This window comes from Anarrhichthys ocellatus, unplaced genomic scaffold (assembly GCF_004355925.1).
Source record: "Anarrhichthys ocellatus isolate YVR2014 unplaced genomic scaffold, GSC_Weel_1.0 scaffold5, whole genome shotgun sequence".
Taxonomy (NCBI): Eukaryota; Metazoa; Chordata; class Actinopteri; order Perciformes; family Anarhichadidae; genus Anarrhichthys; species Anarrhichthys ocellatus.
Genome location: NW_022280035.1, coordinates 4,410,785 through 4,435,527, shown reverse-complemented (window position 1 = coordinate 4,435,527; position 24,743 = coordinate 4,410,785). Strand labels below are relative to the sequence as shown.

The 24,743-nt window shown below is 41.0% G+C and overlaps 3 protein-coding genes across 4 annotated transcripts in view; 1 reads left to right on the top strand and 2 right to left on the bottom strand.

Annotated features, from left to right (window-relative positions):
- Positions 1-139: 139 nt before the first annotated feature.
- Positions 140-3,705, top strand: LOC116382140 (PRA1 family protein 3-like). Its single transcript, XM_031844913.1, has 3 exons — positions 140-415; positions 1,046-1,263; positions 2,271-3,705. Exons 1-3 carry the CDS (start codon positions 234-236, stop codon positions 2,444-2,446), a joined length of 576 nt encoding a protein of 191 aa, XP_031700773.1. The 5' UTR covers positions 140-233; the 3' UTR covers positions 2,447-3,705.
- Positions 3,217-6,950, bottom strand: lmod3 (leiomodin 3 (fetal)). Its single transcript, XM_031844912.1, has 3 exons — positions 6,514-6,950; positions 4,748-6,343; positions 3,217-4,488 (listed from the first exon to the last, which is right to left on the bottom strand). The coding sequence occupies exons 1-3, from the start codon at positions 6,799-6,801 to the stop codon at positions 4,441-4,443; spliced, it is 1,932 nt and encodes a 643-aa protein (XP_031700772.1). The 5' UTR covers positions 6,802-6,950; the 3' UTR covers positions 3,217-4,440.
- Positions 6,951-7,612: 662 nt separating this feature from the next.
- The window catches only part of LOC116382138 (FERM domain-containing protein 4B-like), a 20,171-nt gene continuing 3,040 nt past the window's right edge, over positions 7,613-24,743 (bottom strand). The window contains exons 2-24 of one of the 2 annotated variants that reach the window (XM_031844910.1): positions 19,799-19,864; positions 18,827-18,921; positions 18,618-18,710; positions 17,985-18,069; positions 17,593-17,649; positions 17,471-17,493; positions 16,513-16,596; positions 16,267-16,332; positions 15,924-15,981; positions 15,751-15,837; positions 14,119-14,195; positions 13,832-13,970; positions 13,593-13,734; positions 13,241-13,374; positions 12,949-13,065; positions 12,572-12,800; positions 12,432-12,485; positions 12,170-12,317; positions 11,795-11,962; positions 10,820-11,598; positions 9,824-9,962; positions 9,309-9,428; positions 7,613-8,497 (exon numbers count right to left, since the gene is read on the bottom strand). In XM_031844910.1, coding sequence (XP_031700770.1) covers positions 9,311-9,428; positions 9,824-9,962; positions 10,820-11,598; positions 11,795-11,962; positions 12,170-12,317; positions 12,432-12,485; positions 12,572-12,800; positions 12,949-13,065; positions 13,241-13,374; positions 13,593-13,734; positions 13,832-13,970; positions 14,119-14,195; positions 15,751-15,837; positions 15,924-15,981; positions 16,267-16,332; positions 16,513-16,596; positions 17,471-17,493; positions 17,593-17,649; positions 17,985-18,069; positions 18,618-18,710; positions 18,827-18,921; positions 19,799-19,864 — 2,958 coding nt within the window. In that variant the 3' untranslated portion in view covers positions 7,613-8,497; positions 9,309-9,310. Of the gene's footprint in view, positions 8,498-9,308; positions 9,429-9,823; positions 9,963-10,819; positions 11,599-11,794; positions 11,963-12,169; positions 12,318-12,431; positions 12,486-12,571; positions 12,801-12,948; positions 13,066-13,240; positions 13,375-13,592; positions 13,735-13,831; positions 13,971-14,118; positions 14,196-15,750; positions 15,838-15,923; positions 15,982-16,266; positions 16,333-16,512; positions 16,597-17,470; positions 17,494-17,592; positions 17,650-17,984; positions 18,070-18,617; positions 18,711-18,826; positions 18,922-19,798; positions 24,699-24,743 lie in introns of those variants that run through there. The other variant, XM_031844911.1, reaches the window with a different exon arrangement.

Genomic DNA, 24,743 nt, shown 5'->3' with positions numbered 1-24,743 from the left:
GTATTTACAGATGCTGCTGCGCATTCTAGGACGCAACTGTAAAACTCGCAAAAACACTTCTTCGAGAATCCGAACTCTCGCGAGATCTTGAGCGAGAGCACGAAGCTTGTAATTTGACTCCCCTCCTTCCGGGGCTCAGTCGGTGCGATCAGCTGGCCTGTCAAAATATTACGCAGTGCGTGTGGCTATATGTTTGTGTTCGTGCGTTGCTACGCCAGACGTTGAAGAAGACGATGGCAGCCAAGATGGAGCTCGCGCCCCTCAGGCCGTGGGATGATTTCTACCCCGGAGTGGACCGGTTCGCCAAACCCGAGTTCGGAGATTTAACAAAGTGGAACAACAGAGTGATCAGTAACTTGCTGTACTACCAGACGAATTATTTCGCAGCAGCTGTGGTGGTCTTCCTCATTGTAGGGTGAGTCCTAGCTAGCATGCTAACGGAGGCAAGCTATAGCATATGTGGCTGTGTTTACTTAGCCTGCATACCTGTTTGTCCACACCTAACATGACGGCACAGGCTATTTCTGTAACGTTTGGTATTGTTGTGCCTTTGTAACACTTTCGCTGCCTCTTACAGTTAGACATTTAATTAACTTTAGCTTTCTTGGCCTGTAGCAGTTAAGCTAGTTAGACGTTTTCTTATTGAATACCTTCGTATTCCGTAATAGCAACTGTCAGTGGCGACGCTGTAGCTAGCTTAAAATGTGTGCAAATGCTTCATATTATAAACGAAATGTACAGATCCTCTGTTTATTTTAAACTGTACGTTACTCGCTAGGATTTTGGATGTTTCTGAAAATCCAATTCTACTGATGCTACAGTCACATGATTTTACATGTGTCAAACTGGTTTGGTAGTTTTCTTTCAATAGGATCTAGTCATGAGTATAGGCCTTTTCTGCAGGCATCCGTCATTTTATGGTTTAGACAAGCTGGCCAGGATGCTGGCTGTTGTTGTTATTACCACCAGGTTGTGCTATTTAATACTAAGCCTTCACTCACTGGAGAACATGTACAAAAGGCCACTTTCATCTTCCAACATGCAGGTTCCTGAACCCATTCGGCATGTTTCTGGGAGGAGCTGTGGTGTCTCTCGTCTTCATGGTTTCAGTGTGGGCAGGAGAGAACCAGGTCATGGTCAAGAACTTCAAAAGGAAGAACCCCACTCTGTTCATCATTGTGGTCATGGTCACCAGTTACTTTCTGCTGTCGCTGTGTGGTGGCGTCATGGTCTTCATCTTTGGAATCACCTTCCCATTGCTGTGTAAGTCACAGGGTTTTCTTGTTTACTTTCAAAAAAGGGAATGAAGAATTCAGTCAGATTAAGGCTGTGTTAGAGATCCCTTCCTATATGCCGTATATTACGCTACATTTACTGTCCACCAAGTGTGAAATTAATGCACTTCAGAGACTTTAAAAACATGAAGATAGACTTTTAGTCACATATAACTTTGAACTGCTTTTCCAACAGCAATAATGAACATTCAAGTTTGACGTTGTTGCCATTACCTCTCCTGTATGGTTTTGACCTGCTAAACTATAGACACGTAACGCTAATCTAGTGCTTGCTTTAATCTAATTACAATTTTAACTTGTGATCCCCCACACTATATTGCAAACACTTGTTGGCAAATGTATGATAAACTGTAATTGGGGATAGTGAGTCACACAGGGATGCATAACTGAGGTTTCTCTGTGGGTGAACAGGCTTTTTCCAAGCGCTCTCTCATTCTGACTCACTCTAGGGATAGAACAGCATGTACAGTACTGCATGCGTTCACTCATGACACAGAATGCAAAATACAATCAGCATTACAGGGCGAGGTATGCTGTAGTTCAGAGGTATAGTTTTGGATCTCTAAATACATTTTGGGTCAGGCAGTCGGCGGAGTGGTCTCGATAATTGATGGTTTGGATCGTTGTAGCAAAATAGCAGCTTTAACATCGTGGCAGATAGATGAGGCGGCTTGATCGGCTTCCAGGAGGCCGGCCCACTGCTGCCTGTGTTGACGGGTTGCTAGGGGTTGTTGATTTGGACAGGACTACATTTACTGTCTGATGTCATGCATTCAGTATCTGCCTGCCATGGGAATAAAAGACGCGCCGATCTTTACACCTGCTTTAACGTCTGAGTTGCAACAGTATCACATTTAGTTTTTCTTATTTCCCGAGATTGTATTCCGGAGAAAATCATCCAATAAGTTTCAGACACTAGAATTTATGTCATAATCGCCACATAGTATAAATACATTGCCGTTGTGTTTCCTGTAGTGATTCTGATCCACGCCTCTCTGAGACTGCGCAACATGAAGAACAGACTGGAGAACAATATTCAGAGTGTCGGGCTGAAGAAGACCCCCATGGGCGTCATCATGGATCTCCTGGATCAGCAGGAGGAGAAAATGAACAAGGTTCGGGATTTTCTTGAAAGCAAACTGAAGGAATGAGTCTCGAGCCAAACGTGTGCCAAGGGAAGTCGGTGTCATATTGTATGAATTAAAATGTCCACAGCCCACTCCCATGTGTTGAGTTTTTATCCCCTCTGTACATGTAAAGTTACTGATGTTTGCATTTCCGTTCTTTTATCCATTCGGTTTACTTTGTTCTCTCATACTTTTGTGTGACTTTACTCACAGATAGATAGTTAAACATTATAACAAGATTTGCACAATCACAGCGTGGATTGGATGTTAAAAGGCAGTGGGCACCAAAAGTTACCAAAGGTCATTCCTGTGTCAAAATTTTTTTTTCCAAAAACAAATCAAGTATTTATTTTAGCAAAATAAAGCAGAATGTCAAAACACAATATCTAAAGCTGTTATTAGATACGAATTATGTTTGTTCAAAAGAATAAATCGGATCCTTTCAGTTTGCTACCTCAAAACAAGCTTGTTTAATTTACCCAACACCCAGTGAACTGTTACCGGCTTATTAACCAGCAATAACGGCCATCTCGTCACGTCAGGAGCTGTATGAATACTGATCTGAGACCAGTTTGGTTATAGAAATGGTGTCCCGGCCTGACTAGTAATTGTGGAGTTTAAATATTTCTGACCTTACAGGCTGGCCTGACTGTATTCCTTCTGATCACAGCTATGCAATATTAAAAATCAATGGCAAGTGCAGCTTTATTTTTTTTAATATTTTATGTCATGATATGTAAATGTTTGTTATTTCTGACATCTTTATTTTCATAATATAGCATGCAGACATGTATAAAATGGGCTACAGGATACAAAGTAGCCAACATCATTTTGGCAATAAGTAACAATTACTAATTAAATTAATTAAATGATCATGCTAGTATTTTCCCATTCACTGTTGGGATCAAAGCCCTTATTCTAGTAAGAAAACAAATCTGAAATCTGTAATAAGTGTTCATTTTCTACTGTTACTCCTGAAGATCTGTTGTTTCCTTTTACTTCTCCACACCTGCACATTAACTGCAGTTTGTGCATGCTACCCTCACAAATGGCACTTCAAAAAGTGTGTGTTACATTGATGCTATATTATATATTTTTGGTTTTTATGTGACTTTTTCATTCTTGAAAAGTGATGATTGAATCACAGAACTGGAAGCAAAACATGGCTGTCCTCTATAAAACAAATATTTACCTAATTTATGTTGCAGTCATTTCCCAATTCCGTCTCTGTGTGAATATATAGACATTCATTATTTATAAAATAAAGTTTTTGTGTTATTTGGGTTAAATCTTTCTTTGAAAACAAAGTAGTGAACATAAGCTACTCCTGAAACAAATGAAAAAGCAATTCATAACGGGCTGAATAGTGAACTAATGAATATCCCCTCCAGGATAGTGCACGCCGTTCAATTCAGTTTGACTAATTATCCGCATGGCATAATTTTTCAGGATTCAGAGTCATCTCCCTTTAAGTAATTTGTCTATTTTCATATCTGCACCTTTAAGAGAAATGGCTAAAAGCAACTGCCAGAACCTGCAATGATTCCCTGGGGATCCATTACGTTTGGCACGAAGAGCTTTTCCATTTTAATAATAAAAACAAAACAAAAAAGAAAGACAAAGAATCCCTGGGCAAAGTTTTTTTTTATAGCAAAATGCAAATATGTGGAACAGGTTTGTTCCAAAATAAATCATCTAGCATTTAATGAAACCTACTCTAAAAATCTATTTTAGCACACCATGTTAAGAAATATATCAATGGCAAAAGCAAATGACAAAAGAGGTCAAACATTTTAATGTCAATTGAATTTAGGGTGTTCTTAATTTGTATACCTTTGTTGTTACGACTTCCTAAAGACTACAGCATTTAGTTTGAGAACAACACAAGAGTTAAACAACAACCAGACAATATTATTTTTATGCAAAATGAAAGTGTAGTTCAGTCTTATTTTGCACAGTTGATTCGAGGATAGGTGTAAAATAAACATAGAAGAGAACAAACAGCTGAAGCTGCAGCTTCAGAAGAGACTCGTTTCACTTGATTCCAGGACTTTAGGGAGCGGCACCTGCAAGCAGCAACAAAGGAGAAAGGAAAAGATGACTTGGGTTTCTAGTGCAGTGGTGCAAAGGTATTATAGAAAACCCCTTATAAGCTGTAAGATAATTTAATACATTCACATGCAATACATGCTCTTGTGATTTGAGAGCTTTCAAGACCATCAATAGTAACCCTTTATGTCAATAAAAAACCAGAACTTCTCAAATGTTAGTAAGCGCAGGATCCCAACTTGATTGATCTCACTGTACAAATTCTTGGATACTCACAGATTTGAGATAGGCCACGCTGCTCTTTTTGATCGCACCAAGGAGCTGATCGCGGGGTGTGTCGTCAACCTTAGGTGGTAATCGTCTGCGAGGGACGGGCTTTAAAGTCTTAATCAAGTCAGTCAGGTTTGCTTTTTCCTCTCCCAATGCTCCATTGCCTACATCCTTCACTTTGGGAGTCTTCCTCAGTTGGAAACTTGCTCTCTCTGGTCGGCTGTTATCCCTTGGGTCCAGGTCCAGAAAAGGGTCGCGCTTCTTGGGAGTCCTCTTCAGCTTGACGTCCCTCAATGCGTTTGCTGGTTCGGCACTGGGTTGCGTGGGAGTGCTCTTGTGTTTGTGCTGCTTCTGAGGCTCTGGCCGCGCTGTCTGCCGTTGCGTTTGCGGTACAGTGCTCGGTTCTGACGAGGGTGGGACAAGCCCATGCTCCTGCAGGTCCTCCAGAGGCGGTATGTAGCCGAGCATCTCAAGTAAACCAGGAGGCAGGTTTAGACTTTTCTCATACATCTGCATCAGCTCCCTCTGCTCCTTCACCTGCTGCTGCCTCTGCTCCTCCTTCCTCTGCTGCCTCTGGCGGTCCAGATTCCTGGTTAACAGGTTGGTCACCACCATCCTGGGCCCCGGCTGCTCGAAATGGTAGCCCATCTTCAGGAGGGTGTTGTTGGCCTTGAGCAGGCGTGAGATCTCCATCTCTGAGTGGTGACCCAACATGTGCCTCTGGTTGTGGAAACGCAGCTCTGTGAGGGTCTCATTGAATTGGAGGCAGCGGATGATGGCCACGATGCCCTTTCCAGTTACGAAGTTGGACTCAATATTCAAAGTCGCAATGCCGCGATTCTCTCGTAACATGTTGGCTAGGTTGTAAGCTATGTTTTCATCAACACCGGTGTTGGCTATGCTGAAGGTTTTCACATGTTTGTTCTTCTTCAAGGCGTTGACGTAGTCTAACAGCATCTCTTTGGGAATGTTTTCTATGTTGTTGAGGTTGACCTCAGTGATAGAAGGGTTGTTGTTGCGGATTTTGTCCAGTGTCGACTCCAAGTTTGTCTCATTTCCTGAGGGTCTTGATGTCATTTTTATATGATTGAAGGCCAGCTTTGGAATATTTAACTTGTTAATTTGTCTCTCGTCTTTCTGCGGGAGCTCATCATTGGTTTCCTTTATCTCCGGCTGCTCTGAGGCCTCTTTGGGAAGCGAAGACTCAGTAGTTTTAATTTCCTCTTTCTCTTCAACTTGTGATGTGCTGTGTTTTGGGGTTACGCTCTCACTCTTCTGCTTTGTGTCTGAAACAGGCTGATTGTCATCTGTATTGTTTTCTGGTACTTTTTCTGTGTTGGTGTCTGGAGAATCTACATGTTTGTTAGTATTTTCATGTTTGTCTGTGTTCACAGGTGACTTTAACCCTTCCTTCTCTTTCACATCCACCCCTTTGTCTTTTTCATCCCTCTCATTAACCTCTTCAATAATTTCCTCAATAATCTCTGTAATTTCCTCTCCATCTGTACCATTAACAGCTTCTTCCTCAATGCCTTCCTCTATCATTTCATATTCCACATCTTCTTCTTTGGGGTTCTTCTCAGTTTCCTCCCTCAAAGTGTTCTGATGAAAAAAACCAACATCAGACCAAGGTTAGAATTGTGCTTTTTCCAAACATTGTTTTGTTTAAATGCTGCCTGTAACATTCCACTAGTAAAGGGTTATGGTTTGTAAATAAATAATATTATTCTAAATTGATCTGTGCCCAAAAATGTGAGAGTTTGACCTCTTACCTCACTGGGCAGCAGAGTAACAGGCACTCTTTCTTCCTCAAGCATACGGTTGGACTCTTTCTCCCAGTGGAGGTAACCAACCAGGGATCGGTGGTCGAACGACCCAGTCGGAGGCTTCTCCGTCTGGTCCTTTTGTCTCTGTCCCACAGGTACCCTCTCATCTGGGGCAATAATAACATCCATCTCTCTCTGGAGCTCCGTAAGCTCCTCCGGTGAAAGCATAGCAAGGATTTCATCCTCGTCAATATCCTCTTCTTTGAGATCCTCGAGGTCATTACTGTTTGACATATTTGCCTAACTTCTTTCTTCTGTTGATATCAAAAGGTGGGATAAATTCTCTCCAATCTATGACTCAGGATAGAGCAAACTGAGAAGCCTCTGACTTTGACTTCAGCTGGGCACCGTTTGGCTCTGCCGCATGTGGAGTCTAAAATTAAACCCTGTGAACTGCATGGAAGATATTTAAGCTACACCACAAGCAGGACATGCTAACATTCTTCTTTCAGCCCCCTAAACCCAGCTGGCCTGGTCATCAGGATCTTTTGGGATGACAGTTGCTTCAGGCAAAGGAGAGTGCAGGATTGACAGCAGCAGCTGGACTGCTGGACCGGTGGGGTGACGGCGTGTAAAGTCTCCTTTGCTGCACAACAAACACATGAGATCGGCTCAGGAGAGGTAATTAAGAAGTAATTTGTCATCAGGGAAATCGATACCATCAATTGTAGGTTTTTTTTTTAGATCATTACTCAAGGCACAGTTTGGTACAAAGCTAGCAGGAATTTGTTGGCACCCTGAAAATTAAGATTTTATTTAAAGAAGAAATAAAAACCTTATAGGAATAGTTTTGGAAAATATGTTTACCTTTGGACAGAGCCAGGCCGGATGCTTCCCCTTTTTATAGTATTTATGCTACGCTAAGCTAACCGGCTGCGGCTCTATGTTTTAACGACAGAGCGTTGGTAAACTCATCATCTTATTCCAGTATGGAAGCAAATACAGACTACCAAAATGGTGAACTACTCCTTTAAGGCGTAATCACAAACTCAACAGAACCCGAACCGGTTGTTTACCAGCCACACAGAAAGTGACAACAGCCGTCTATGTGTCACACATGTATTTATTCACATCCTTGTTCCCAGTGGAAAATATTTTATGACAACATCTAACATATAACTACACACTGACCTGTACAAATATGTGAGAAAACAAACTACGAGACATGAATATTATGGTTTTCACGGCAGTGGTCTTCTGTTAGTATAAAAAGAAGTTCTTATATTTAAAAAAAAAAGATATTCTCACCATGCATTTTAAAACACATTACGCCACCAACAAAGACAAATGGTTCTATAAACAATATTGACATAATACATTCTGATTGAAAGTTTAAAAAAAGAAAGAAATGGAAATTCACCGAATAGTCTGCTCTATGTGAACATGGTCAAGCTCTGTTTTCAATGTGGATGTTATATTTAAGACTATTTTTGATCATACTTTACTGAGATGAAAGTGGTGAACATCATTTTTATTCTATGACCTACTGTTTTGTATAAGGCAGAAGATAGTTCCTTTTAAAATACACAGAGTTGGATTTCATTAAAAACACGTTGCCTCTTTTTTTCCATCTTTAAAACACAATAGGGTTTGAATCCAGTGTGGTTGTGCAACATCTTAAAGTTCCATGACACATTCTCATCTGCCTGTATAATTCGTCCAATCCAAGGCACATGGGAAAGTCATTCAAGAGTGTCATCACTGTGTTCAGAGGTTACTTTAACACGAGGACAGCGTACACGTAGACTCCGCCATAACCTAACTGATAAAACATCTCCTAAGAAAAGGTTATGGCAGCAACAACAGTTTGTGTACAGCCTCTGTTTCAACTTCATCCCCTTCATGTGCTGCTGGCCATGGCTTTATTTGTGCCAAAGTTAGGTTTGGTCCTCTTCAGTGGATGCTCATGTAGCTTCCATCCAGGTGAAATCTGTAGAGGCAGTGAGAAAATAATGTTAAATATATTGTAGTTCAAAAGAACAATTGATTGAACTTTGTGGAAAAAACAGTGGGGAATGGAAAATGGAAATGCAGTACACTGAAAAGGCATGCAACGTGACTTCGGCTTCATGGAGTAAATGGAAACAGCTCATTTTTTTAGACATGCTAGCAGCTAAAAAGTAGGACTTTTGTCGAAACTGAAATAGCTCAACTATAGATTGGGTTGCCATGAAATTTGATTCAGATATCCATTGTCCGTAGAGGATGAAGCCTTCCATCTTTGGTGAGCCTCTGACTTTTCCTCTCGTGCCACCAAGAGGTTGAAATTTCATTGGCATTCATGTTGGGACCCTTCAGGTTGAGTTGATATAACAATCACGTCAAAACTTTTATCTGTCCAATATTTGATTTGACGACCAAATATCTGCGAAACTAATGACATTCCCCATCAGTCTCACCTGTATTTTGTGTTCAGTGCTCATGAGCAAATGTTAGCATGCTAACATTGCACATGCTAACTATCCGTATTTTAACATAGTCATTGTGAGCATGTTAGCATGCTAATGTTAGCATTTAGCCGCTAGCCTGCTGTCAACTTTTAGTCTTGTTACTTTCTTTTCATCACATGATTAGACAGTTGCTGCAGGTCAGGTGCAAAATCATCAACATAATGACTGACAGAAAAAAAAAATCAGCGACAGATCACAATAAGATGGATGTTTGATACGAATGAAGACGGGATGTCAAAATGGAGATGACTGTCAACACGACACAAAGCAGCCCACTGTGTTTGGTCTCACCCTTAAGTGCTAGAAAGGTTGTCTGATGGTTCATCTGTACTAGTGGCCTCAGAGCCAACCACCTCAACTGACTCAGATTTTTTAGGCATTGTGTCAGAGACTTTGTTTTCTGGAGGAGATCTGCACACATGAGCATTAATCATAAGTCAAGAAATGAAGGAAGAAAGGCAGGAAGAAAGAGAGATGGTCCACGTGGTTAGGGTTTTATGAGCTCAATAGTTTCAGGTCACACACGATAAAACTTCTTTGCAGAGCAGCACACAGAACAAAGACTTAAACTGCAACATGCATTACAGGAAACATTAGTGGCACTGACATCTGTTCCTGCCATAGAGCACCGACAGAGGACATGAGCAGGCTAATTATTGTACCCATAAAATAGCAATCAGCATTTTAATTTAACATTCTACTAATAATTCAAATGAGAAAACAACCCCCAGTGGTCTGTGACTGACTCACTTCCTCTTGCATCCGCAACATCTGAGTGTGGAGATTTAGTGAACTGCAGCACTCACCTGCAGTGTGAGGGACTGCGGTTGTACGGAGAGGCAGGCGCTCCAGGGTGTGTGTACTGAGGTGTGTCGGGTGTATCGTAATCTGTCTGGCCGACTGCCAGCTGGTTTCGCCAGTTACCCGTGCTTTCCACTGAGGACACTGCAAACAAGACAAAGGCAAACACACTCAGCTGTTGTTGGTGTGGAGCTCAGTAGTAATTGTTGTTGAAAACACTCCTGAGTTACCCTTCACATGACCCTTCACATGATGGCAATATGTTATTACAGTGCATTTTCTGCCACTTTACATAGAAACTTCACAATTGTATGATTATATAGCCCTACAAACTTGAAAACCTTTTTTTCAAATGTATTTATACCTTTTAATACCATTTTAACAAATTATAAGTACAAGTTTGTGCATCTCATATCTCATTATTACACCAGAAATATAACCAGAAATGGTACATGTCCTTGCTCAACCAACATTTATGTCATCGGTTACATTTGTCTACATTGAAATGAGGACGTAGATAAGTAATTTTTGGTTACCTGGTTTAGGAAATATTTCCACAACTTGGGAAACAGTTAAAAGTCATTTTTAATGTGCTGCAGACACAATATGTTTTTCTAAATCCAGATGGTTTGAAGAGTTCGGAGGTTCTGGGATTACCTTTACATCAGCAGTAAATCAACCGCCAAGCATTTCTCTTTCAGGAAACAAAGATATGTTGCTCTGTGACTGTATTGACTGAGTGTGTGAACGTAATATTAATATATTCGAGGCACAAACTGTGGCTAATTGTCTCCTTCTATTCTTTTTAAGCCCGGAAAAGCTTTGGGCACAGCAAAGGCAAACTCTCCACTGAATCCTACCTGAATAAAATAGTTTTGGGTGGATTAGCAGCTCTTTAAGGCATGGTGGAGGAGTGCGTTTGTCTAATGTTGTGAAATAAGATTTTGCTTCCTATGCCAAGACATTTGACTATTTCAAACTGCTCAAGGACTTCATCTCACCTGATGAAAAGGAGGTGGTTCTGCTGGAGTGGCTGAACGCCGCTGGCATGGTCTGGTAGCCCAGACTGAGCTGAGAGCCGCTGTCGAAGTCATACAGCACCCCCTTCCCTCCCTCCCTGGGGCCCCTGCTTCGGTGGTACCAGCCTTTCAGATGCTCCGCCACCAGGGCCTTCTGCATGTTCTTGGCCAACAGCTCATTTCTGGGCCTCTCTCTGTTCCGCGGCGGCCTCACAGTTGCGTAGGGATTCTGGGAAAGACTATCTGCCCGGTCACTGCTGTAGGTCCTGAATCTGTCATGTCCATGATACCCATTGATTTGGTAGGAAGGGTTGACGTTGTAGTGGCCTTCTACTTCATTCTCATACACGTAGGCACCGTTAGAGTAAGGCTCTATGTCCGGGCAGGGGAAGCCGGTGACGTAGTAGGCACTGGGTGCATAGTGTGCTGAGTTCTCACATGAATAACTACAACCAGAATGGTGCTGGACCAAGTTGGGCATACTCCCAGTATTTCCATACACTTCCACCTTCCTGTGGAGACGATGCATGGTTGAGGTTCGGGAATCTAGCGTACTGTAGTGGGAGTGGGCCGCCCCGCAGCAGTCAAGACTGGACTGGCTGGTGTAAGAAGAGCAGTCCTCTAACACCTCTGTGCTGTTGCTGCGGTGGGCTGGTGACAAGACAAAGACGGGCTTCTCTGAGTCTGTGTCTTTTCTTAGCCGGGGCTGCGACTCTAGACTTCCGCTGCGATGCCTGAAGCAATGAGGAGACCCCTCCGACCTGGAGAAGGGACACAACTTTTAAACCGTCTCCTAAAAATAAATTACGGGATGATTTTTCCAGATTTCTTAGTTAAAATAAAGGCTAGGGATTTGTATGACAGCTTTGGTTAAAAGTTAGGGGGTTTGAGAGAAGTGGGGATTAGGTTGAGGGGAAGTGTTTGTTGAAAAAAAAGGAAAGATGTAGCAGATCTCACCTGAGCTGGCTGCTGCTGTATGCATTGCGGGTCATAATCGGGGTGGGAGGCATGCTGCGTGGATCTCTAGGAGGTCTGGGAAGGGTTTTATAGGGACTACTGTGGGTGGAGGAGACCTCTCTTGGGTTCTGGCAGCAGTGGGAAGTATCCTGGCCTTCAAAAGCTAATCTAAAAGGGTGTGGAGAGGATCCAAAATATAAAAGAAAAAAAGGGATGAGATGCGAGGAAAGGAATGAGCATGCATGACACAGCAAATATTAAAGTCTCTGCCAAATCATTACATATTTTTTTTCATTTCAAGAACAGCTTTTCAACAAAATCAAAAGTTGTGAAATACCTCACACTAGACAGAGGAAGGAAATATTTTTTCCGCACCTGCTGTGGTTCTTGTTCTGGTGATTTTCCCTCGGACATCCCCGTCGTTCGGCATCATATTCGGGTCCCAGCGATCGCATCGGACTGAGCTGAGGGGAACCTTGAACCGACCGTGACCGTGGCCTCTGACTGACACCGTCTGAGTCATCTGAATACAAAGGCAACCCACGGTGACAAAACTGACACCCTCTCTTTCAAAAGTTGTCAAAATGATAAAGGTCAGTTGAATTTAATGCAACAGAATGTATGTTGTCTGACTCACCATCATCCAGCGGGAGACTAGACAGAGAGCTGCAGTCTGAACGAACAAGTTCATCTGGAGAAAAGAGAAAGTAACTCCATGTTTACTGTTAAAATATATCTAAATGATAATCCAGTAACACTGATTAACATGCATCATACCTGCAATGATGACTGAGGCCCGCTGGGTGGGCTTTTTACCCTTCTTGATTCTGTACTGGTTCATCTCATCCTCTATCTGCTGGAGTTTTTGCATGGCATCCAAACAGTTTCTCCTCCTCTTCTTCTTTACAGTTTTGCACAGTTCTGGCTCATTTGCAAGCTTCTTAGCCGCCTCCACAATCTTTTGCTGCAGGGCAAATCTGCTCTCCAGGTTCCTCAGGAAGGGATCCTGCAGCAAAACACAACACGTCATCAGTACTGTACTGTAGGCCAGTGTCGGACTGACTCAAATTTCTCTCTCTCTCTCTCTCTCTCTCTCTCTCTCTCTCTCTCTCTCTTGATAAATACTTGATAGAGACAAACAGTTAAATACAGACCTCATTGTAGGGGAAAAGGTCATCCAACTTGAAAGTAGTGCCAACTCGTCGTCTGACGTGTGGCGCTCTTTCACCTGAAGAGAGGGGATACTCTTTTGGCAGCTTGCCAGTAAGCTCCTGAAAACACAAAACAACAAGTCCCCTCAACACTTTGAACTGAACTGAACCGCAGAAACCATCAATCTTAATAATAGGAGTTGGAGTTGGCTGTTTAGAGGGGGAAAAAACACACATGTGCCTTGCAAAATATAGTACCAGTGCAGAAGAAATGACATTAAAAATATTTTCTCACCGCCTCTCTCAGGCAAATCTTCTTCAGTTCTTTTGTTTTCTTGGCCAAAATATCTTGGATCTCCTGCTCTTTTTTTCTCAGCTCAGAGAGTTTCTCTTTCTTCTGTTCTTCACTCATTTCAGAGTCTGCAGAACCTGTGAAACATTAGTCTTACTGTTCTTGCCAACATAGCATGCATCTAAAAAACGACATACTGTGAGCTGACACAGTTTGATACTCAAACAGCTCAGTGTTTATCCTTCATAGCTTAGTCAGAGAAATTTGGGAGCATGAATATGATCTGAAATGATAACTTAAGAAAACATACGAACTTAAGACACGTGCTTCATGAAATGAAATAATAATAACCAACCTGTGGACACCAGACTCCCATTGCTGGCTGTTATGAAGTTATTCTTCAGGCCTGCGTCTCCCAGTCTGTTTATTTTTGCTCCTCCGTGCTCCGTGAGATCCATGGCAATTTCCCCCACAGTTCTTACTGTTCCTAATTTAGTCTAAAAGAATTCACAAGAAAAAATGTACAACAAACATCAGTGAGGATGGTATTAAAGGCAAGTATTAAAAAGTGATGTAGTTCTGACCGACACTTACTTTGGTTTGCTTTCTGTCCAAGTAGAACTGGTGTTGGCTAATAGCCATGACCCAAATGGTTTTGATTAAAGAATGGCTGGCATACCACGTGTGGATGAGTAGGCCAGTCTGCCCAAAGGTGCGTTTGGTTACTGCTCTCCTGTTGCAAGAAACACCCCCAAAAATGAATCATAGGTTGGGATGGAGTTTTACTTAAATCACAATTCAAATAGAAACAACAGTGATATAAACGATCTCTTTGGATCTCCTTGTATCCAGTTTAGAAAGAAGAATCTCCTGCTGCTCACCTGTGTGGATCGTTAACTTCTACAGCAAATTTCTTCTCCCGGAAGTACAAGTTTTCCAGCTGCTTCCACTGGTAAAGCTAGAGGTAGAAATAAGAGATATCTGATAAGGGAAATGGATATTATGCTCTGTAATCCACAAGCTGAAATGCAGAGAGATGCTCGTTGGTGCAAGGCCAGACATAATGGCTTTAAAATGTGTCCATTTGTGACTTCAATTCAGGTGGAGGTTCACGTTTTATTCCCAAAACCCATCTGCTCGTCATGAGTGACATCACATAAACAATTAGAAAAAAAAAAAAAGATTAGTAGAGCAGGTGTTTTGGTTAACCCGTCATTAAAAAAAGCCAGACAGTAACATGAACTGTCATTAAAGTCTGGGCCGCACAGCATGCCAGATCTGCAATAATGCAGGTGTTGGAAAACTAAGAATACCACAAGGGAACATTAGACAAAGACTCATCTTTCCACGGTTCAGCACATCCATCCACGTATCACCCAGGTGCTCACTGACAACAGCCAGATATGAACAATCTATTTGGGTCAGTGACTCACTGTGTGTCTGGACAAGATGCGAATGAGACACAGACAGCACACAGTAAACTATACTACTTGTGGTTGCTTTGGGGGGTATTTTCTATTGCAATGCTGCTACATTGTTAACATTAGAATGGAGAGGCAATCATCCACACAGTTTTACGGCAAAAAATATATAGATCATTTCAGAGACTGATTGTTGTTCAATATTTTAGATGAACATGCAAAATGTTATTCAAAGAACAAAAGCCCAGTCTACGTGCAACACTGTAGACACACTTTGTTCCAACCAGACAAAGAAGTGCAGTATCCAGACTTACCGGTACAATGGATGTTCACAGGTCCCAATTCTTAAGTTATTAAATCCTCCCTAACTTTGCTGTCAACACAAACACACTTTGTTCCTTCTCCTGTCAGCTCCTGACTTGTCTCCTCAGGTATTCTCAGAACATGCATTATAACGCTCCAAATCCAGCCCCTTTATCTGTGACATCACCAGCTCACTCCCTTTTCTCCTCTCCAGCTACACACCGCTGCCTGCACATGGCCGGCTGCTTGCACAATCTTTGGAACACAGCTGGCAGAGATGGATTGCACCACATCGAGCGATTACCAAGGCTATAACGGGAAGACGGTGCCGGTAAATGAATGTGAATTGTTTTGAACTCTCCTCCTCGTCTATAACAGCATTGCACTGAACGACTGACACAGACTGGACCACATAGCTGACGGCTCACTCACATGGGTGTTTCTCCAATCAAATTACACGCTAAAGCAACACCAATGAAACAAGAAAAGCAGGTTCATATTGTATGTTTGATTCTCACACATACAAAACTCACTAGCTTCATTATGGAAAGAGCTCTCTAGACTGAGATTTTGCTCCAATTGTACAAGTCTGGCCTCGTTTGCTGCAGCAGCTGAAGCCCAGCCTTTGTTGGAGTGAAATAGATGATGCACGAATGTGAGCTGGTGAATCACCACGCTATGTGCAACAGCAGCAATCCTTACCCCTGCGCTATCATGTCCACAGTCGGATTAGTGAAGCAGAGAAATAGAAACAGACATTTGAGAGGGGCAGCGGCAGGACATGTTTACCTTTCGAGGTTTTAATTTATCCTGCAGGTCATACTGGCCGATGCCCTTATAGCTGATTCCAAGCCACCACGGGATCCCTTGTTTATCCTGTGAGGCCAGAACACAGCTTGATGGTTGACTCAGTTTCAGGCACAACAGCTGTCATTTCCCATTAATCACAGCAGAAGACTTACCTTTACTTCATAATAATGCACGCCATACGTGGGCAAAGATTCCACTAATGTCAAATACCTAGAACAAAAACAATTTTTATTACTGCTTATTTTTTTTTACATCTGCATGTGGTTTACCTTGGAAATGTGAAAAGGCAGAAATGTGACCCCTGTCCGATGAATCAGTGTGATTCACCGACTCAGGAGGAGCTATTGATTTCTTTCAGATGATGAGAAAAGGAGTGCCAGAGAGAGACGGAGAGAAGGGAGGGCTAATAGACGTGAGAGGTAGATGAATCTACTTAAAGCTTAATAGCGTTCATCGTCTAATTACAAGTGTTGAATCATTTTCTTCCACACTTACTTCACAATGGCCTGTCCTCGGGAGACTCCTTTCAGCTGTTTATAATGTTCAATTACTCGATCCTCACTGCAGTGTCAAACAAAGAAGACACCATTTTACACTTTAAACTGATGTACAGCATCAGATCAAACCATTCTGTATGGATGTAGTTTAGCTGCGTTTAAAAACGTACTTAAATCAGTGAAATCAGTTTGTTTTAGGCGTTAGCGTAGGCAAGATCTGAAATAAGCTTTCCTGTGAGCGTACCAGTATGCAAGTGATGGGTGTTCCTTGAGGACTTTGGTGGGAAGAGTTGGTAGTTTCTTCAAGTCAGCTCGAGTGTTTTCATCACTGAAACAGAAATAAACAGTTATAATAACAGTTTTGGAAGTTGAGTGGACAATCTATCTCTACTTCACTTCTTGGATGTTTCCTTTTTTTTTTTAAAGTAAATTAAGTATCAGTGGTAAGTAATTACTGTCTTTAAGTACAATTTTGAAGTACTTTCATATTTAAAATGTTCTGCAACTTTATACTTTTATTCCACACCATTTCAAAAGGAGTACTTGTACGGTTTGATGCTATAAGTGCATTTTGTTGATAATACAGAGTATTTTTACACTGAGCTATTACAACCTTTATATAAGTAAATGACCTGAATACTACTCCAACCACAATTACATTTTGTGCATATTGCATTCTCCACACTGCTGGAATAAAATTCCGGTTTGACGATACTGAACCCTGTATTTTCTTTGGCCTACCAGCTCTCAAATTCAATTGCAGATTATAAACTCCGGCCACTCGGCCTCAGTGTCCTGGCTGGTAGTCACAGCCCCGGCAGCTATCGTAATAAAGAATTTACTCATGTGAACAAAGATGTCAGTATTACTAAACTGTCTTACTTCATCAGCTGGTCAAAGTCAGGTGGTGACCTGCACAAAGGCCTGCAGTATTCCCTCTGATCACTACATGTATAATACCATAAGGCAGATACCAGTTGCTCTCTAAGGAGTCTCTGCTCTGCAAGACTTGCCTTCTATCAGCACTATGAGACTCATTAGTTGCATGGTGCAAGCTTTACAGCAGTCCGTGGTAAACCTCACATAACACTGCCATTGATTTTTCTTGTGACCTAATGAATGCCTTCACTGAAAGCTCACCATTAACTTGCCCTGCTGCTGTTAAATACTTCTTACCCAGCTGATAATATACACTTACTTACCTTGTGTAGTCTCCCTTCGCCTCCTAATGATGAAAATAATACATGTTATCAGATGACGTGCTTTAAAGGGATTCTAGATGTGGTAATTAATGTTTGTCTATGAGCCTATGAAAAGCACTAACCTGCAGAGCATTTGCAGCTAATTTGAAGACGTTGTCACTTTCCACTTCTATAAACCCCTGAGAGACATAAAAGATCAATATAAGAAATACATATGACGCAGAAAATGCGGTCCATGTGGAGAAACCTTTCTAGGTCCAAATATAGAATATGTTGCCCTCCAATAACCTCTGCTTATTCTCAGGATGAACCCTTATGTTTAGCTTTTTTTTGTTTTTCTTAGACTATCTACTTTACATTCCAGCCAGCAGAGTGGGAAAACTGTGCCCCGCGGCCATTGTCTGCTAAGCTGCAAGGGGTCCAGAGACAGTGAATCATCAGGAAGCTGTTGAGAACAAAAACAACTTGCCGCATCATTTTTCATTGCTTCGAACACAAGAGAAAAAACACTTACATTGTAGACGGCAGACTTTGCATTCAGGAAGAATAACTCCACCGTTATGATGTCCTTAAGCTGTGTAATGTTTTCTACATAAAACCTGTGAAGGATAAAAGCAAATGCACACACAACAATTTAAAAGTTAAACAGAGATTACTTGTCACTGTGTCAATCTGCACTTTTCTCTGCCTATAGTGATTGTTTTTGTTGGCAGTGTGAGGTGTTGGTTAGAGTGATGGTTTATGATGATGTGCAAAAAATAAAAAAACACTTGACAGTCAAAGCTTCAAAGCAGTCAGACACTAGTTGATAATATATACTGTATATTTACTAGTGCTGGACAACGATTAAAATATTTAATCGTGATTAATCGCATTGTTATGGCAAAGTTCAATAATGAATTCAAAAGTAGTGTATTGCGCACTTTTATTTTAAAAGTACTGCTATATGAACAAAAGGGCAATAACATTTGGTTCCGCGAAATTAACGCGTTAACTTGCCCAGCACTAATATTTACATATATATACACATAAGACAATCAGGATAGGAACCACCCGGGACATTTTGTTCACGGCTACGCTCCATGTCAATAAAGTAGTGCTTCCTGCGGGAGAGCTTATGATTTGCATGAGAAAAATGTATTATTACCTGACCAGGAAGTTTAGGGCAACAGGCCCGGACTTCTTCAAAAAGTCATGTTCAAGAACTCTGCGGTCCATCTGCAACCACTTACGCCGACCACTGCGAAAAGCAAACAGACTGAAGCATCAGGAAGCTGCATTTTGCACACACTCGTGTATGGACATTGTGTAAATAGTCAGACCATTGAAAATAAATAAACTCAACAATTTACATACTGGTCATCAAAAAATGCAATTCCAAAGAATTCCTTCTCTTTGAGGTTGAAGTGGGAGGAAACCAAGTCGAGGAGTTCGTAGGACAGCAGTTTAGGCTGTGGGAGAAGGTTTAGATTTAGTTGTTAGCAATAGATTAGGTACATTAGACATCCATTGTAAAATAACTGATACATGTGTCAGAGATCCTTGAGGTTATTATTTTCCTTCCCTCCGAAGAGAGGCAAAGACTGCAAGATCAATTAGAGCGCAGACAGTAGCAGTGAGTGAGGATATAGTGTGCTCAAGGACACTTCAACAGCGAACAGACTCAGGGACTTAACCCAGGGAAGGTCTTCCTACTCACCAACCTCCCTTTTAACCTTTTTTACAAATGTTGTACCACTGAAAGCATGCCATATACAGTGTATCATTACATGACAGAAACACATCTATGACATGAACTTTTTTTTTTTTTAACCTACAATTACAGCTCACCTGGGGGCAGAGGAAACAAGATGTGAGCACAACACTGACATAATCTCTTAAGTAAAGAACTTCTTAGCAAAGCAGCAGCTTATGTACACGCCTAGCAGATACACAGAGCAACATTTGGATTTATTTGGAGTCGTGGTTTCTGACCACCTGATGAAGAAACTCTTCTTTTAGCTCTGGTTTGCTTGCCACCAACTCTTGAGGGAATTATCTGGCTCATACACTGCCAAATGCTCCACTATGTTCGCTGAATATCTGCCTTTAGTTTGGTGCTGAGCAAGTAGTGTAAAGTAAAGAAAACAACTTAAAAACACAGTAAACCAAAACACACAAACGAAACGATGAGCTGAAGGATGCTCATTGAGGGGAACTGCAGAGTCGGATCATTTTTTTGTGGGTTCATTACTGCCAGAAACCCCTTTCACATTACAGAAAGCCATTTGATCAATCGTTATTATAAAAGCATCGACTATCGTCGCTTCATATCGGGAGCAGTCATACCTGAACCAGCAGCTCTAGCTTCCTGTCATCCAGCAGCTGCACTTGGCACAGTCTGCCCTCAGTCATCTGCAGGGAAATGAAAAGAGGAAGTGCAAAGCTTGTGACACAGAATGCGAGCTATTCATCATAACAAGGCAGAATGACATCAGGTCTTGTGTGTTGGTAATGTTTTCACAGCTATGACCTACAGCACACATAAGGCCTGATAATAAGGGCTTGTAACTCTGAAGTAAAGAGTCTTAAAGATATGTACTTAGCAAAGGCCTTGGTGGTAAATAGAGAAAAAAAACATTGACGTCGTTCATGACAATAAAGCCATTGTCTCAAGGATTTATTGCCTTAGCAACCAAAGGAAGGATTTGCACCATTATGAACCTTTCACATTTAACTTTTATTATTTCAGTCTCTCAGACTCTCCAACATTTAAGTGAAGAAATATCCAGTGGTGGAATGTAAATGTACTTACGTACTGTACTTCTACTTTATACTTCTACATATCAGTGGGAAATATCCTACCTTTTACTCCACTACATTGATTTGACAGCGAGTTGCTTTGCATAATAACATTTTACACACAAAACATATGATCAGTATGTACAACATAATGCATTTCTACAGATTAAACTACCCATCAGTTTATAAAGTAATTCAAATTAGTTTCACCTCCACCAGCGACAACATTACAATGGTGCTCAGACATGAATGCAACTATAATTGTAATCAAATAGTATAATATGTAATAATAGAAGCATTGTATAAGCATGGCAGGTACATTTACTGTTGATACTTTAAGTACATTTTGTTTGTAATGCTTATGTACTTTTACTTGTAATGGAGTATTTTACACTTTTTTTATTGCTACTTTTACAGCTAATGTCTTTATAATCACAAAATTTTCACCCTGTTCAATAAAATATGAATGGATCAAGTTCCAATCACTGTGTTGGTGCACGATCATTTTGGACCACAAAGCCCTTCAAACAACGATTCTCATCACAGAATCAGCTTGACCTACTAAGAGACACAGAGAGCGCCGTACACCCGATAAATCAAATAGCTGGTAAAAATGACAGATTGAGGTTGACCAGTTTCACAACGAGACCTGCTCACAAACTGAAAAAGAAACACTTTTCAAACAGATTCAACAGCCTTCTCCTCTGACAGAATGAGGCTGATTTTAACTTGGTGTGAACCGAGCAGCTGCTGTACCTGGTAAACCTCTCCGGGGAGGGTGCAGGTGTGGATGCATCCCTGACCAGACCTCATCCCTTAAACAAGAGTCTCCTCTTGGATCCGAACCATGAAATTGTCAGCTTTGACTGAGCAGCAACAGACGATCGGGATTAACTGGCAACTTGTTCCATCCAGGTCTATTGACTGAGCAGTGAGGCCTTACCGTAGCTGTGTGCAGCGACGGCTTACACAGTGTAGCCAGTTAATGAGAAACCAACAGCTGACTGAAGGCCGGGTCAGAATCCTGGCCACACTTTAGGGCTTATTGCTTCTTAATACGAACAATAGGGATCAGACAGGAAACACGAGTAGTCAATATGGTCTGCTGAATTTACTGAGACATTTTAGATGCTTATTTAACTTGTGTGCTGTTCTGTGGCTGAATAGACTTTCATCTAGATATCAGGTTTCTCTTGCTTCCTTTTTATGTACATTTTAACTGAGTGATTTGATAGAAGAGGTACTAAAGTGATTGAAACAACTCAAAGAGGCTTTACTTTACACACACTCTACTTCTCATGTATTCTCTTCCTCACACTGCTGCACTAATAAACGATTAAACAAATTGCCCTGCTTCCTGAAACGGATGGGACACACCCGGTCACATCTTTGAATTACACCATCTGTAATGTTTTAACGAGCACTCTGTCAATTACAGCCTCTGAATAATGTGTCAATCTTTTCGCCACAGTCATAAATTCTCTTTCAGGATCTAAATTAAAAGTCACATTCAATTAATTCAATTAATTTGGAGTGTGGCTCTGTGTGCTAATCACATTATTACATTGATTTGAGCTTTGATTTAGTTATGACTGCATCATGGTGGGGTCACACAATTTGTCTCTGTGGCATGACACGACTCTGGCTGGCATGTAAAGTGAAGACATTGGCCACTAGATGGTGCAGGGATTATTCTTCTTCTGTGTGGAGAAGTTGTTCATGTGGAGAAAATGGCTTCTTAAAAAAGCATGTGCTGCTGAGAAATTTTCATAAGAAGTTATTAGCTCAGCAGACGAGAGTCAAATGCTGCTGGGATGTCTTGTACTTATGCAATATAGATGAAGTGAGTGGGAGGAGGAGCCGTGAGTTTTAGGAATCTACACTATTAATCATCTGGGAGCTGTAATCACTACAAGAACTGCTATTTATATCTTGACTGAGCAGCTCAGCGACCCTGACTGACCCAGCAGTTTCTCTGTCACAACACACAGAGGTTATGATAATATGCTGGAAACCCAACTTGACATCTTCTAATAGCTTGGTTTGTCAGTCCAGCTGTCAAAAAACCCAAAGATAACAAGTTTAAGAAAAAGAAAAGCAGACAATCCTCACACTGGACAAGCTTGAACCAGCAGATATTCTGTATTTTTGCTTCAAATGTGACCTAAAAAGTTGCCGATTCATTTTTTTGTTGATCAATTAAATGATTAATCGACTGATCGTTGCAGCTCTACTAAAAACTGCTAAAAATCTAAATTTTCATTAGTCATCTCATGATGTACTTATATTCATCACAGCACAGCACAGCAGACAGCGCTGCTTAACGAACCAAACGCAACCTATTCAACCATGAATAAAAGGCCAGCCTTGGACCCTGTGGGGTTAAGACAAGCACTGAACCTTTATGTAAAAAAAGAGATGAAAGAACAGTCAGTCTTTGTGTTTGTCTCTCCAGAGGCGCTGCAGGGTGCAGGGTTGGCTCTAGTCTGGAGCCTGAGGTTGGCATATAGACAGCTTGTTATAGCGTGCTACAGTCGAGACTTGGAGAAGGTGCAGATGAGACCTCCTTCACAAGGAAAAAAGAATAACCGTGTTCATTACAATTAGAAATATCCTGGTAAGATGTAGAGATATAAGCCCCTCTGACATTGAGCAAACAATAGAAATTAACACAGTTTTATTTTTATAAACAGACAACATCATATCAAGCTTAAAAGTTGTACAATTAGCTAACAGGATCATTTATCTGTTTATCAGTAAACTGTCTGTCAGTGTTTAATACATCACGCTGGTTAAATGTCATGTCCAGACTGCAGCCCGTCTTATCTCAGTTTCCTGTTTTCATGCATTATTGATGAAGGCTGGTATCACACACAAGTCAGCGTCTGCTCTTTATGCTTACATGCTCTTTGGAAGACACCCACTGCATTCAGACAAAGCCAGAAATGGTTTAGAAACTCCCAAACTATTTTAATTTAGATTCCTTTAATTTTTTTGAGAACACCTGTACAACACTAAAGTAACTATAGTGACCGGATTGGCCCATTAAGACAAAGACAAGAAGCCAAAATAAATCAAAATAAAACCTGTGCATTCAAGGATGTGACATCCAACACACTGGTGGTAAAGAGAAACACACTCAGTCATGTGTTTTGAGTAAATGAGATGTTACAGTTCCTCTGTGACAATAGCTTATGTAGCTGACCTCTGACCCTGACTGGTAACAACACAAAGACCTTCACGATTAATCACGACTTCACTCCGTGGATTCAAATGGTTAATTTTTTATTGTGAAATAAGTGATATCGTCATTCTGTTTTTGGCCTTGCATTATGGGAAGAAAGTCTCCTAAAGAAATCTCGCTGACAGGAAGCTTAATTAGTAGGCGTATTGGCAGTGCAAAAAATAATAAATAGAACACACTAAAGCCAAAAACTGGTCAGAACAGCGAGTACAGAATGAGAAGCCGTGGTTACAGAGGCTGTGGGCTGAAGGATACATATTATCTGAAACCTCATCTGATATCCCATCATGACTCATGTTGTCAGCGGTCAAAATGTATCTGTGTAGCATCATCTCCCAAAGAGAACCAGCCTGGCTGTTTGTGATTTCCGGGAAATTCATGAACACAATGAGGCCCAGGATATTATAGAGGAATCAGGAAGAAATATAATTTTTTATTTTTATATCACAACACCTCAGTAATACAAGGGCGGGTATCGCAGAGGAGTGATTCATGCGAATGATGTCATCATGCAGTACAAGTTCAAAAGGACGTCTACAAAAGCAGTAGGACGTCGTGATATAATGTTCTAATGGCTGTCCTGCAACTGCAAGAAGAAACATTTTATTAGAAGCCACAGTGACAGCAGTGGTCAAATCTGCTTCTATCAGTCGCTGTAGGATTGTAATGCTAGCAGTAGAAAAGCTAAATAAGTACAAATATCCAAGTTAGCCTTAGAAGGGCTGGGTGATATGGCCAAAATCTTCTATTCCGATATGTCATTTCATATCTCGATAACAATATACATCACGATAAAGAAATGTTTCTGGTAATTCAATTAATAAATGAATAGTGGTCGAAATAACCACATGGTAAAGTCTATTTTTGTATATTCCTGTGTGAAATAAATACTTGACAAATGAAAAGTGCAGACTCATTTTATAATGAACTTCAGTGCAAAATGAATGAATGAAAGTAATAGTTTCAAGTGAAAAAATAGAGAGAAATCAATAAATATCTCCAGCTATACACTGTTTACATGCATTACATCAGAGTAATCAGATCAAGACAATAGTTTGATTTAACTACTGGGGTTTTTCCATCAGCAGAATTCTGATCAATTTAAGTTTGTATGTTCTTGATCAGAATAGACAAAGTAATTGAGTAAAACGATATATGATTCAATCACAATATGGTTTTATTGAAAGAAAATAAATAACCATATTGAATAATCGCCCAGCCCTAAGCCTTAGTGATGTTTGTCAGTGT

What these genes read in the sequence shown, in the direction of transcription:
- LOC116382140 (XM_031844913.1), top strand. Translation starts at nt 234, where the DNA reads ATGGCAGCCAAGATGGAGCTCGCGCCCCTCAGGCCGTGGGATGATTTC. An exon ending in GTGGTCTTCCTCATTGTAGG is followed by an intron (nt 416 to 1,045) that starts GTGAGTCCTAGC and finishes TCCAACATGCAG; the next exon opens with GTTCCTGAACCCATTCGGCA. An exon ending in AATCACCTTCCCATTGCTGT is followed by an intron (nt 1,264 to 2,270) that starts GTAAGTCACAGG and finishes TGTTTCCTGTAG; the next exon opens with TGATTCTGATCCACGCCTCT.
- lmod3 (XM_031844912.1), bottom strand. Translation starts at nt 6,801, where the DNA reads ATGTCAAACAGTAATGACCTCGAGGATCTCAAAGAAGAGGATATTGAC. An exon ending in TTACTCTGCTGCCCAGTGAG is followed by an intron (nt 6,344 to 6,513) that starts GTAAGAGGTCAA and finishes TTTTTTCATCAG; the next exon opens with AACACTTTGAGGGAGGAAAC. An exon ending in GCGTGGCCTATCTCAAATCT is followed by an intron (nt 4,489 to 4,747) that starts GTGAGTATCCAA and finishes TGCTGCTTGCAG; the next exon opens with GTGCCGCTCCCTAAAGTCCT.